At 34.9% G+C, this 14,954-nt stretch overlaps 1 protein-coding gene across 1 annotated transcript; it reads left to right on the top strand.

Moving 5' to 3' along the window:
- Positions 1-10,796: 10,796 nt before the first annotated feature.
- Positions 10,797-12,786, top strand: LOC125186574 (protein NRT1/ PTR FAMILY 2.7-like). Its single transcript, XM_048082956.2, has 4 exons — positions 10,797-10,942; positions 11,025-11,239; positions 11,304-11,833; positions 11,909-12,786. The coding sequence occupies exons 1-4, from the start codon at positions 10,876-10,878 to the stop codon at positions 12,708-12,710; spliced, it is 1,614 nt and encodes a 537-aa protein (XP_047938913.2). The 5' UTR covers positions 10,797-10,875; the 3' UTR covers positions 12,711-12,786.
- Positions 12,787-14,954: the final 2,168 nt, after the last annotated feature.

The raw sequence follows: 14,954 nt of genomic DNA, 5'->3' as shown, positions 1-14,954 counted from the left end.
GGATATTCCTCTTTCATCAATATAAACCAAGACGTGTCTTACTACTTAAAAGATTAAAAGAAAGTAGTTTGACCTTCTATCTCAAAGAACTTGTCAAGTACATGCATAAAATGCATTCATGAACTTTCTTTATAGAATTTTGTCAAGGAAATAGAGGACATGAATTGGTGAATACAAACTTTAAGTTTTCAGCAGTGAGAATCTTATCCATTTACATTTCCAGTCTACATAATTTTGGCCTTCGAGTTTGATTTCTTTAAGGTTCGCAGACATTATTAAGAATTTGGCTGAGAAGAAATAAAACTATTTATCACATACTATGCTTGATACATAATCGCAAATAACCACAAAACAATTTATGTATCTCGCAACTGCCAAAACCGAAATAAGTATGCCTCTAGGGAGGTCATACAAATTCGGATTCCAACAATTTCCTGGTCACAATATTGACGAATATTCCAGAGACCACTAAGGTGGCATGGCCGCCAAATATTGCTTAAGCTTTTACCATAAATATTTGCATCTAGGAATTTCATTTTTGTTTTGATACTCCTTCTAGGGAAGGTCGTACGCCACTAACAAAATTCCATAGCTATCTCATAAATATGTTTAAACATACGAACTTGCAATTTCATAGGATTATGGCTCCCACTAGGGTGGGTCGCGATAATATTAGAAACATGCTTCTAGTTTAAACAATTTACTGTTAAGAAGTCTAATCTAATGAACTTGCTATTTCGTAGGATTATTGCTCCCACTAAGGTGGGTCGCGATAATATTAGAAACTGCTTCATATATAGACCAATTTATGCAGACCATATACAACACACTATTGTAATTATCGCTTAGTCATTTTAAACATGGTTTTTGCATGATTATCATTTAAGCGGATAAGGCAGATAATCCACTTAAAGCAGATTAATACCAAATAAACAGATAAATCCATTTAATCCTTGGTAATTAATCACACTTGATAATTATTTAAATTATTTAATAAATCTAGGGAGATTTACTTAAATAATTAATCCTTTATCTTATCCAAAGTAGGAATTTCAGATTTGATAAGATCTTGGATAATGGTTATCCAAATTAATTAGGATTTATCTAGATAGAATAGAATCTATCTAAATCCTCTTAGGATTATTCTAGATTTTACATGAATAAAATCAAATCCTAAAATTCAAGATAAACTAATCTTGGATTATCATTATCTAAATCATCATACCAAGATATTTCAGGATAGAACCAAATCTCTCCAAATCCATAAGACGAAGATAAAATCCAATCATTCTAAGATTAAAAAAAATCTTAGATTATTTAGAATAAGAAACTAGAATATATCAACTCTATTTGGATTTATACTAGATAAAACTAATTTTATCAAAATCCAATTAGATAAGGATTATCTTGTATTATCTTTATCCAAATTTATCTAGGATATTTTCTAAATAGAATAAATCTATTTATATCCATAAAATTAGGATAAACTAGAATTAATATTAATTAATTCAACTAGGATTTAACTGGATAGAACTAAATCTATCTTAAACCCAAAAGATAATTACAATATTGGATTAATAATTATCTAAATCTTCTAAGATATATTCTAGATAGATGCAAATCTATCAATATCTATAAGATAGAGATAAACTTAATTATCTAATTCAACTAGGATATTTTCTAAATAGAATTAATTCTATAAATATCCATAAGAAAAAGATAAACATGGATTTTAACTATCCAAATCTACTAAGATATATTCTAGATAGATATAAATCTATCAATATCTACAAGATATGGATAAACATAATTAAAATTGATATTAGTCTATCTAGGATTTATTCACATAGAATTAAATCTATATAAATCCATAAGACAATAAAATTAATTATTATCCAAATTTATCTAGGATTTATCTAGGTATAACTAAATATATCTAAATCCATAAAATAAGGATAAAATCCAAATATAGTTAATTATTTTATCTAGTCTATCTAGGATTTATTCACATAGAATTAAATCTATATAAATCCATAAGACAAAATAAAATTAATTACTATTATCCTAATTTATCTAGGATTTATCTAGATAGAATTTAATCTATCTAAATCCATAAAATAAGGATACAAATTTAATTAATCCATTATTTGTTTATTTTAGATAATCCATATATTCAAATCTTATTTTAAATTATATCTTGAAAAATATTCAAAATTAATTCTTAGGGTTTGGGAAACCCTAACTAATTTGGAAAGCTTGCTGCCACAAGTCTGGAAACGCCACCAACAAGCTCCCACTCGGACCGCAGCTGTTGTCACAGCAGCCGCTGCTGTAACGATTCTATGGCTGCATCTTCACCGCAGCCATCTTGCTGCTTAACTGAGTCATCGAACTCCCATTGATTGGCATACTGCCGTGATCAAATTGAGCAGCCTCTGCTGCACGTCTTGCCGCAACGACGCTCCCACGTCGCAATTGATTCATGAACCGTCGACAACGATTATCGCGGTGCGAAATGATTTGGTTTCAACATCCAAAGATTACGTCACAAGATTATTGAAAACAATCATTACATGAAACCATACATATACAATCAAATATTCCATGAATCAAAATTTCGTGCAGCAATGATTACAAAAAAAATGATTATTATATGCAATCATTATATGTAATCATCACATATAAAAATTGACTCTCTTACAAAAAGTCGCACTATGAACCAAGAAAAAAAAATTCTCCATTCGATCAAATTGGGTGGATCACGACATCAAGTACTCAATCAATAAAAAATAAACAACCATTACAACAAATGATTACACGTTATTGAAATAATTTCCCATCGACCATGAGAAAACAAATTTCAGCGTGAAACAATTCTCCGTTGTTGCTCGTATCACCATCGAAACATTCGACGCAAGTAATAACACAAAAACGGAAAACAAATGCAATCAAGCAAGCAATTCACATGACATGAAATCAATCCACATAATCAGAGCCAAAAATTGGCTCTGATATCAATTGCTGGGGATTGGTGCCCCTTGCACAGCGGAAGACATGCATACACAAATAAATCAGATCTACAGATCTATTTGACCGATTATGGGATTAATTATCTACATGTTAAACAAATCAAATTGCATTCAAGAACACAAATAAATCATGTTTAAGGAATAAGAACCCTAATTCATGATTTCCTACAGTTTAGAATTACCGATCTGATTCTCCAAAGAATCGTCGATTGCTTGCGCCTTCTCCACGAGATGATCTTCGTACTCAACCATAAATCTTCTAATCTGTATCCCGAACTCAGATTATGACCTTTGGGTGGGCAAAGCTTGTCAGAATCGAAAAGGGCTTAATTAGAAAGAAGATAGAATTTCAGATCTGGAGAGAACTGAAAAAATCGTTCACTGCAGAGAGCAGAACGAAAATTATCAAAAAAAATTAATTAATCTTCTTTCTAATCTCCTTTTATATAGAGTTATGATGGGCCAGATTAGGGATCCATGGAGGTTGGACTTGGGCCAAACCCGTTGGACTTTTACTAATTAAATTGAGCCCCAATTTAATACAAGTCCAACAGAATATTATAATCAGCCACTACAGTAAAATAATATTGACTGCCCGTCCAATCCCAAATTACGAGTAATCCGGGCTTTACCTCTTTAATTTATTATTTCCCGTGTTTAAGATATAAATATCCATTAATTAATTTAAGTCCGCTATTTGACTTTAATTAATTAATATCTATTTCCAAGAGTTGTCTAGTTCAAAATCTTTATTTATTATTCTGGAATAAATTCCAACCGGTCGGGTTTCTGAATAATAAAACCTTTTTCGAACACCTCTTGAGGATATTATCAAACTGGACTCACCCAGCACACGATTCATTGCAATAACAATACTAGCTCCTCTAGACATTGATCACCACTACCCAAGATATCAGGATTCTTGGATTGCGAAAAATCCGCACCATTTGATAAATCAAAGTAGTGCATAATCAATATCGTATGCTCAATGTTATGTCAACAATGATTAAGAAATAACAATCACCGAGACCTCGTCTTTCGGTAAATAGCAAGAAAGACTTATCTCAACTGTTAGATCCTTCAGTGCTATACCACACCAGTGTCGTTTATTTCCTAAGGTAAGGAAACAAGCGGACTGACACTGCAACCTTTCACGATAGGTAGCCAAAACCTATCTAGGTTGTGAAATTCTATTTCTCTTCTACAAAGATCCGACTGCGTCACCTTCTGTGAACGTCGTTCACGACCAGTCTACTATGTAGAAGAATTAGACTTATTTGCTTCTTATACATTTAAATGTTTGAAAAACATCTTATAAATGCACAAGCAAACATCAATGCGATAAAATTACTTCTTCTCGCCTTGGGTTAAAAGTGGATTGTAGAATTTATTGTATACAAGCAATTCTATCCGTGCAACATGTTCGAAATATGCTTTTCAGTATACCAATCCTAACAGTTTGAGTGCGTGCAAGAAGGAACTCAAGGTTTCCATCACCAAGAGTACACCAACAGTGGTGCAAATAAAGATAATAATGCCAATTATAAGGATGAATATATTGTTGTATCTGCATATGTTCAAACATTCATCAGTTTCTTAGTCAGAAAATAAAATAATAAAGTCCGCAAATAAAAGTAATAATGCAAATATTGAAATGTTATAAACATCAATAGACTTTACAATGAAATAAATCAACTCACCCCCATGCAAGAAGGAGAACTTTCTCATAGAACACAATGGATAACTCAGAGTGTGCTAGGCTGAAATCACTAAAAGAAAAAGGAGCGTTAGAATGAGAATATTAAGTAATACAGTATTCAGTATAATTGTTATTTGCAAAGTTTAGTTATTAAGAAACAGAGGAATGGAGATGCTTTTTTCATAGCATTTGTTCAATATCTAAGCTTTACGGAAAATGAAAGTGAAGTTACAAAGAATTTCTTAGTTTCTGGCACAAACTGAAATTACTTATCCCAGTATTAATTTAGGGTTGCAAACTCATATACATACCTGAGTGCCCACAAACGAAGATAAGAAGCTGTATTTGAAACAGCCCCAAGAACAAATTCGATTGTGTGTATAAGCTGATGTACAAAAACTTCACTGAACTCAAACTCCTTATGACCGTGGCCATGGCCATCATTGTGGTTTGCCCCTGATTGAAGAGACTTCGCCCTCTCTCCCTGGTGCCTCGGAGAGTCACAACGATAAAAAGAAAGGAAAAATAAAATGATAAATAAAATGCTACAATAAATTAATGATTGGTTGAAAAATAACATAAGAGAGTTTGAAATTGTATACCTCAGAGCATCCACAGTGGGACGCCATAAGCGACGCCCCTGATTGAAGAGACTTCGCCCTCTCTCCCTGCACCGCCACGTCAGCATTTTATCCTCCACCCATTCGACCTGCAGTGGGACAGACTATAGCCCGCCCTAAGCATTTTATCTATTATTTGAATATTTAAATACTTCAAAATTTGGAAAAAAAAAACTTCATTTCATTAAATTAAAACATTATTACACTACGAATGCGAAAAAACTACAAATTCTCAACGACGGCGGTTGCAGTTCCAAACTTCTTCAATCATGTCGGTCATGAGCTGAGTATGGTCTTGTTAGTTGCGCATTGAGGCCTGTCGCTGTAGAACCTCACCGAAGTCCATCGGTAATCCTCGAGTGACAGGCGAGGTCGTCGTGCTGGAGTTAGATCCGACTTCATCATCCACCTAATCGGTGACATGTCCAACTTCTTGTTCGACTATCATGTTATGCATGATGATGCACGCATACATGACGTCGGCCATGACTTCCTTGTACCAGAAACGCGCCGGACCTTTCACGATTGCCCACCGCGATTGGAGCACCCCAAAAGCCCGCTCCACATCCTTCCGCGCGGACTCCTGCTTTGCCGCAAACAAGACTCTCCTCTCACCAATTGGGCAACTGATCGTCTTCATAAAAACAGGCCACCTTGGGTATATGCCATCGGCCAAGTAGTACCCCATATGATGTCTGCGGCCGTTGGCAGTGAACGCGATGGCCGGGCCGCGATCCTTGCACTGATCGGCGAATAGGGTGGACGAGTTGAGGACGTTGATGTCGTTGTTCGCCCCGGCTACACTGAAGTAGGCATGCCAGATCCAGAGGCGGTGGTCAGCGACGGCTTCCAGGATCATCGTAGGGTGGCCACCCTTGTAGCCACTGGTAAATTGGCCTCTCCACGCCGTCGGGTAGTTCTTCCACTGCCAGAGCATACAGTTGATGCTCCCTAGCATCCCAGGAAAGCCGTGCACCGTCTCGTGCATCCGCATCAGACTCTGGCAATCATCAGCAGTCGGGCGTCGCAAATATGTGTCGCCAAAAGCTTCCACAACTAACTTACAAAAAGTCTTGAGACATTCGCGGCCAGTTGTCTCCCCGACGTGAAGGTACTCGTCGAACATATCCGCTGTTGTGCCGTAGGCCAACTGGCGGATTGCAACCGTGCACTTCTGCAACGGCGTAAGTCCGGGTCTGCCGATCCCGTCTTCCCGATACTGAAAGTACTCATCACGTCCCTCCAACGTGTGCACAATGTGGAGAAAAAGATCTCGGCTCATTCTAAAACGTCGGTGAAAAACATTCGGGCCCCACCTTGGATTCTCGGCAAAATAATCTGCGAACAGACGTTCGTGCGCTACATCGTGCTCGCTCGGGACATACGTCCGACGTTGTATCGGGCGAGGGACCCGCGCCACCGCCACCGCCGCCGCTTGCTCCCGCTGCGTTTGTGCCAAGCATTCCACTACGGCTTCATGAATGGCATCGAACAAGGCTCGAGTCAAGGCCCGTCTGCAGCCATCCGATGTACTCAAATCGTAGTCGCCGGGATTCATTTTTGAGACGATGAGAGAGAATAATTGAAGAGATGTGAAATTGGAGTGTGTGAAATGGTAGAGAATTGTAGTGTTTAAATAAGAAATTTTTTTGGAAAAAAACAAAAAAAAAACAAAACAAAACGCGTGAGCATCGTCCTCGATGCCACAGTGGCGGACGATGAGCATCATCCGCGCTTCGTTCGCGGACGATGGGTAAATCCATCGTCCGCAATGCTACAGTGACGGAAGATGCATCGTCCGTCGCATCGTCCGCCCCACTGCGGATGCCCTTATGTTGCATCTTTAGAAGGAAAGGCTTTGGAAGTAGCAGCCATGGGACAGACACAAGGGCCAATAGCAATAACAACAGCACCATCTATATGTAGGTGAAATTGGTTTCCGCCGTGGTCATCAGTAGGTCTCAGAAACGTGTACATCATCACATGGTATAAATCAGCTTGGGATCCAGTGCACCCTAAAAACACATTTAATCAGGGATCAATATGGTAGATTAAAAACATCTGTTACCAATTCTTGCAGATTACTGATTTGTAGAGTCTAATGTTTAGGCAATCATCAAGTACTGTGTTATATCATGCTGGCCAAAAGAAAAGAAACAACTGAAATGGTGCATTCAGGTAGAGAATAGCAGACTACAAAACAACGAATGTAACTGCTATGCAGGTTGTGAGTGAAGGAAGGGTTTAGTGGTGGGCGTGGGTCCAAACGTGGTAGTTGTGTAAGTATTTGGATAAATTGAGGTAGATAATGACAGAGATTTTTGTAAGGTCTCAACAAATAGGCGATTAATATTTACTACTACAATTCATTAAAAAAAATAGTTTTATTTAAATAATACTCCTTTCGTCCCAGATAATTTGGGACACTTTGACCCGGCACGAGTTTTAAGAAATCTAATAGAAAGTGAGTTGAAAAAGTTGGTGGGATGTGAGTCCTACTTTTAAAGTATTAGTTTTATAATAAAATGTGAGTAGGAATTAGTTAGTGGAATATGAGGCCCACTTCCAAAAATAGTAAAAGTGAAATGGGACAAATTATGTGAGACGGTCCGAAATTGAATACTGGATCGAATTATATGGGACGAAGGGAGTATCTATTTTAAAATGACATTTCTCTAAATACCCCAAAACTCCCCTTTTATATATTGTATAGACGAGAGTGAGTTAGATTTGTAGAACAGAAGAAGGAAGGCAAACATAGGATCGTGAAACGCAATCATTGAGAATAGGTTGTAATGATTTGCAGTTACATTTTTTATCCCATAAAAATTGAATACTTTAACTACTTTAGTCTGTCTTATAAAAATTGACAATTCTATTTTTAATAATTTTTTTCTCTATATTTACTGAGTTGTTAGTATATTATTACATTGGAATATTTAATTATATTCCTATTGAAGTTGAAAAAAAGCATGTGGATAAGTATGCAATTTAGAATTCCAATTTTGAATTTATACGGATTTTAATCATCCATACACTTTTGAAAATTTGCCATATCTCACGTTGTTGAGAAGTATATCCCTCTAAATTTTGACTCACGTGATTCAAATTCAAACTAAAGATATACTTTATGAGTGGGACCGTCTCACTCAAATGATCAGGAGCTGACCCATGTATAAAATGGGAAGGGCTAAAGCCCTTAATAAAATTGTATTTTTAAGTTTTTTTTATTTTATTAATTTTTATAATTTATCCAAATTTTAGGAAAATTATTACATAAAAGTCCTTATAAATACTCTAAAACACTCAAAAATATACTTTAAAATAAAATTTAGAAATCAAAGCCTTTATCGTTATTTATTTCTGCGTCCGCCCTATAAGTGATTGACTGCTTTTCGGCACATGTTTAAGAAAAATGATACTTTATCCGCGTCCCACTCAAGTAATAAATAGTTAAAATGGAGAGAAAATAAAATAAGTAAGAGAATAATTAGATTTGAATCTTTTCTATATTATTCTTTCTCTTACTTTACTGTACCGCCACTTTCACTATTTATTACTATTATCTTTGCAAACTAACGGCAAAAAAGAAATCATTCACTTGAGTTGGGACGGAAGAAGTATTTTATTTAGATATAATCTTGGGCATATAATAAAATTTTCTATTTTATTTTTTTTTATGTTGAGGATTTGTATATTGGTTTTGACACTTTTTGTTGCAAATTGTTGACAAGGATTTTGTTACATCAATCTACTATAACTAAGGAGAATCATACAAAATTTGAAATAATATAAAAATATATTATTTGAACATAGCACACCGTGTTATACTAGTTGTAATAATAGCGGACCGTCAATTCATTAAGATTTGATAAAGTGTATTACTTCATCCTTCTCAGCCAACATGTCTAATTATTTTATTTTTTTGTCTATTTCAGTCGAAATATCCACCTTTTATATTTCAAATAAAATTTGTGTTTCTCTCTCCTTATATTTGTGCACTTGCATTGTCTTTCTTCTTTATAGTACCTTATTTTTGTTGTTAGATCAAGAATGGGATAGAGTAATAGTTGATCCAAGAATTTAAAATTGAATCAAATCAAAAGAAAAAAAATTAAACTCCTGACTATTTGATTTGATTAAAGATAAACAAATCTCATGTTACTCAAACATACTCTTTGAGCTTTTTTTAAAATAATGGTCATCTTAATAAAACATATGAATTGTATAAAATTATGATATCATACTTAATCATTATTTCAAAAAACTTAAAAAATTGTTTTCCTAAATAAATTTTCTTTTTCTAATAAAGAATGCCTTTCTTGATTAATTTAATGTCGTATTTTTTGTACAATTCTTATAATATTAACACATAATCAATTCTTATACTCCATAAAAGAGAAAAACCCTGTTTTTTTTAATTTACTTGGCAAATGTGAAGGTTATTATCTTAAAAGTAAAATTTATTGATAAAAATTACTACTACTATAATTGGGATTTGAGTGGAGAAAAATCACAGTTGATGATTACAAGATTAAATCAAATTAAGAGCGCACATAATATAACTGAAGATGAAAAAATTAAATTTGTTGAAAGTAGAACACGGAAATCCGTAAACGTACGTAGCTTTAAATCAAAACAAAATTTTTACAATTGCCATTGATTTTAAAATTGTGATTGGCAAACAGGTTATTGAAAAAGGCAAAAACTTATAATTATGTGAATTTAATGAGTTCCTGAAAAAAGATTACAAGATAAATTAATTGAATAAAAGCGAAAATAAAAACAAAATCAGTTAGATGTGAGCTAAAAGTCAGCATCATGGTCGTTATTTATTTACAAACTTAATACTATCGTGAACATCTATGCAAAATAATTACTATTAAATACATTATGTGAGCAGTGAGCACTCATCACTCATTCTAAAATTACTGGAATGTAAACGTGAGCAGTGGAAGAGATCAAATTCATCAACATTGATTTTTTTCAAAATTGAATTTCTCTTTACATAAAAAATCATGTTTGACCCTTTTAGTACTTTACTTTAAAACAAATTAAGAATTTACCGAAACAACAAGCGACCCTATAACTAAGAATTCATTTCGATAGAATCAAGTGTCCTGAAACATTTTTTTCCATTCACGAATCAATTTTCCGTATTTAGAATAATGTTAATTATCTTTTATATTTTCCCATTTAAACATCCAACTACTACATTTTACAATAAATAAGTCCAACTAAAATTCGGTGTCAGGCAGAAAAAATATAGTACTATAATTTTAATGTAGTGAGTGACATACAGATTATAAATTTCAACGCAAAGAAGGCAAAAATGTATATGTATGTGAGTTTCATGAGTTATATGACAAAGAATGCTTCTTTTCATTCCTTACATTTTAAGAAGTTTGTTATGCCATGAATGAATAATAAAACCACACACTACACTGTCTACACATATCTCTTCAAGCTTCTCCATTGAACAAAGGAGAAAATAAAAATAAACAACTTATTGAGTGGGAATTGAGTGATGATGAATAGTGAAGCACTTCTGCACCGCGGTCGTGGCGGATGGATCACCTTCCCTTTCATCATAGGTTCTTTTTCATGTCTCTTTTAATTCTGAAACCATTTTTACAAGTATTGAATTAATGTTTGATTTTGTTGTGGTAAAAACAGCAACACTGGGCTGTTTGACATTTTCAACGGGATTAATCGCCAACCTTTTTACATTCCTGAGAGATGAGTTCCATTTTGAAGATACATATGCTGCCAAAATCACCAACTATGTGAATGGCAGCATGAGTTTCATCCCTATCTTCACTGCAATCATTGCTGATTCATATGCTGGCTGCTTTTCTGTCATCTGCTTCTCCTCCTTCATCTCTTTGCTGGTATGTTTCAATGTTTCTCTTTTCTAATAAGGAAGAGATGAAGATTTTTATTAATATTGTGCAGGGAGTAGTGCAATTGCTTCTATCAGCAACAGTGAGCCATTTGAGGCCTCCTAGTTGTGAAAAGGGCTCCATTTTGTGCAAGCAACCAACGCCTCTTCAAGCCGGTCTTCTGTATCTCGGCCTGACTCTCTTCACTATAGGAAACGGAGGCACACGCTTCACTCTTGCATCCATGGGAGCAGATCAACTAGACTCCACAAGACATCAAGGGATATTCTTCAACTGGTTCATTTTCACACTCTACATTGCCAGCTTCGTGTGCTCAACCCTCATGGTGTACGTGGAAGAGAACCGGCGCTGGGGCTGGGGCTGGGCTTTCACCATCTTCTCCATGGCCAATCTGGTTGGTTTGGTGGTCTTCCTATGTGGTACAAAATTTTATCGCCTTGTCAAGCCCAACGGCAGCCCTTTCAAGAGCTTGGCTTGTGTCATCGTCGCAGCCATCAAGAAAAAGAAGATGCCTCTCTCATCACAAACTGATGATTATCACCATGATGGAGATGGTTTCAACTCTCCCACCCCATTCTTCAAGTAAGTTTATTATCACTTGATATGCTATAATTAATAGTACTAGTTGAAGTTCCATTAATTTGGTTAAATTTGCAGGTTCTTGAACCGTGCAGCGGTGAAGAGTGAAGAAGAGTCTAGTTCAAAGATAGTGAATCCATGGAAATTATGCACAGTGCAACAAGTTGAAGATCTGAAAAGGCTAATCAAGATTGTGCCAATATGGTTTAGTGGTTTGATATTGAGTATACCTCTAGCAGTGCAGATGAGTTTCATGATCGTACAAGCCAAAACCATGGACAGTCACATCACCTCCCATTTCAAAATCCCAGCTGCTACAATACAAGTGTGTGCGCTCATCGCAACCTGTGTCACCATACCGTTACTAGACCGCCTCATTTTGCCGCTTTGGGTAAAGCTAGCTCCCACTAGGCCTCCCACGCCCTTGCAGCGCATTGGGATCGGCCATGTCTTCATTATACTCAGCAGCATTGTTGCGGCGCTTGTGGAGGCGAAGAGACTGAGCGTGGCAAGATCCCATGGCCTCATTGACCAAGTGAATGCAGTGGTTCCCTTGTCGTTGCTGTGGCTGGCGCCACAGTTGGCTATTCTTGGAGTTTCGGAAGGTTTCTATTTGGCAGGACAAGCTACATTTTGTTACCAAGAGTTCCCAGCTCCATTCAAGAACACTTCAACCGCCGTCGCTGGTTTGACACTCGCTAGGGCCTTCTATTCGAGCATTCTCGTCATCAATGCAGTGCAGAGAGCAACGGCATGGTTGCCCAACAATATAAACAAAGGGAGACTAGACAATGTGTATTGGTTGTGCAGTGGGGTAGGAGCTTTGAATTTGGTGTTCTTTCTTGTGTGTGCATCTGTCTACAAATACCATAAAGATTAAAAATGTTGAGGTTGGTTAGTGAATTGTTTTCAAATTAGTTTTTGCATCAATGGAGCATTGAATTTATGTTACTTTATTGTTTGTGCATCATTGTACAAGTACAAAAGTTTTGAAGAATCTGGTGATTGTTGTTGTGCTATAACTAAACATAAAAAGATTAATTAGAACACCACAATTCATGGACTAACAAATGCAATGCATTAGCCACTCCTTAGCATAAGCAAGTAGAGAGCCTCAAAGGCCTAATCAAGTTGTTCTTCCTGTGGTCGACTGGCCTATTACACTGCACGCCTCTAGCCATCCAGATGAGCTTAACCGTGATCCTGATGCTAACCATGGATCGTCATCTAGGGGGGGATTTCAAGATCCCTGCAGGCTCCATGCCGGTCTTCATTCTGGTCCCGACAAACACAACTTATAATAAAAACAATAATTACAAGATAATATAATATCAAACAACTTGGTGCGTGTTTGTTCATAGCATTCCTTCCCTAGAATAGTTATATGATATGCTACAACAGATCCACTCCCCTATTGTTAATTGATTCTCAATCAATTGAATCATTGGATGATAACTAATTCTTAATTAAAGGGATTGATGAGTGTTGTTCAAACATAAATACTACTATACTACATTTAAATTTTTAAGCTATTTTGAATTTTCAACATTGCCAAAAATAATCATTTATATATGATTGCTTCATAATTAATGAAAATGATTTGCAATTAATACTATATACATTTTTTATTTTAAGTTATTTTGAATTTTCAACACTGAAAAAAATAATCAATTATAGGATTTCTTAGTAATTAATAGAATTGTTTTGCAATTAATGAGATTAACGATATTGAATCCTTATCGAGATTTATAGGGTTATTCTGTAAAATGCTTTTTATTTTTGTAATTTCGTGATTCTCAATAATTAATTAAACTTTTGTTAATATTTTATTTAATTGAATAAGTAATTAATAAATTAAAATTGACTCAAAATTTTTTATAATACTAAATAATTTTTAATTAATTGAATCTAACATTTTAATCCTATTAAGCATTTTATATATTATGTATCTTAAATATAATCTAAGTAACTAGTATAAAATTAAATACTAATTTAATTACAGAAAAAGTCTATCTTGACTTATTAAGATGAATTTATTTGTTTATATTTACTAAATTGTGTTATTAAATTAAATGTCTTATTATTTACAATGCACGTAAAGTAGGGGCATCTTTTACCAAATTGTGTTATTTTGTTAAATTTGTTACTCCCTCCGATCATCATTTAAAAAGTTATTTAGACTCGCCGACTCGGTATACGTTTTAATAAATTGTTTTACTTTGTGAAGAAAAGGGAGAAAGTAAGTGGAATGGTAGACACATTTTTTATATTATATAATTACACTACAAAAAAACATAGATTAGTGAGGGAATTAGTGACGACGTGCTACCACATTACTAATTAGTGTCGCAAATGTGTTCGTTACGAATTAGTGACAGAATATTTCGTCACTAATATGAACCTACAACTCCGCCGCCTAAGTTTCCGTCGATGTTTGTTAGTAATTTGTGACGGAAATGCCGTCACTAATATTTTTTTAGTGCCAAGCTTTTTAGTTATGGCTCTATGCGACAATAATATGCCAATAGCCCCATTTATTGACAGAAAGATCCGTCACTAAATGGCGAGTTTTTTGTATGAGATTGTGAAAGTGTTCGGTTCTTAAGAGAAAAAAATTTGTTGATATTCTTTGTTAATACATTTATATTTACTGATTTTGTTAGTAAGTTATTAGATTGAAGCATTTAATTATGCTCCTATTGAAGTTGAAGAAAAGCATGTTTGAATTTATAATTAAGGATTTTAATCATCCATACTAGGGGTGTCGAAATGGGTAGCGGGTAACGGATAATCCCGAACCCGACCCGATACCCGGCGGGTATTGGGTATCCGTTACCCGACGGAATCGGAAAACGGGGCGGGGTTGGGTATAATTATTTTGGATTTTGCGGGTATCGGGTATCCCGATACCCGACCGGGTAATCCCGATAGTTCCGAAATACCCGATATGTATATTAATATTTTATAATTTTTTATTTTTAATTTTAATACTTGCTGACTGGGCTGGCTTAAATATCATAATGTAATTTTTTATTAGTAATATATTACAAAATGTATTTTTTAAGTTTTTAGCTTTTAATTAGGGTTAAGATCACAAATCATTTTTCCGTCTTTTCTCTTCTCT

Source organism: Salvia hispanica, chromosome 5 (assembly GCF_029641045.1).
Source record: "Salvia hispanica isolate PSC_SH4W2 chromosome 5, Shi_PSC_v1, whole genome shotgun sequence".
NCBI lineage: Eukaryota > Viridiplantae > Streptophyta > Magnoliopsida > Lamiales > Lamiaceae > Salvia > Salvia hispanica.
The sequence above is the reverse complement of the archived record's forward strand: the minus strand, read 5'-3'. Positions and strand labels throughout refer to the sequence as shown.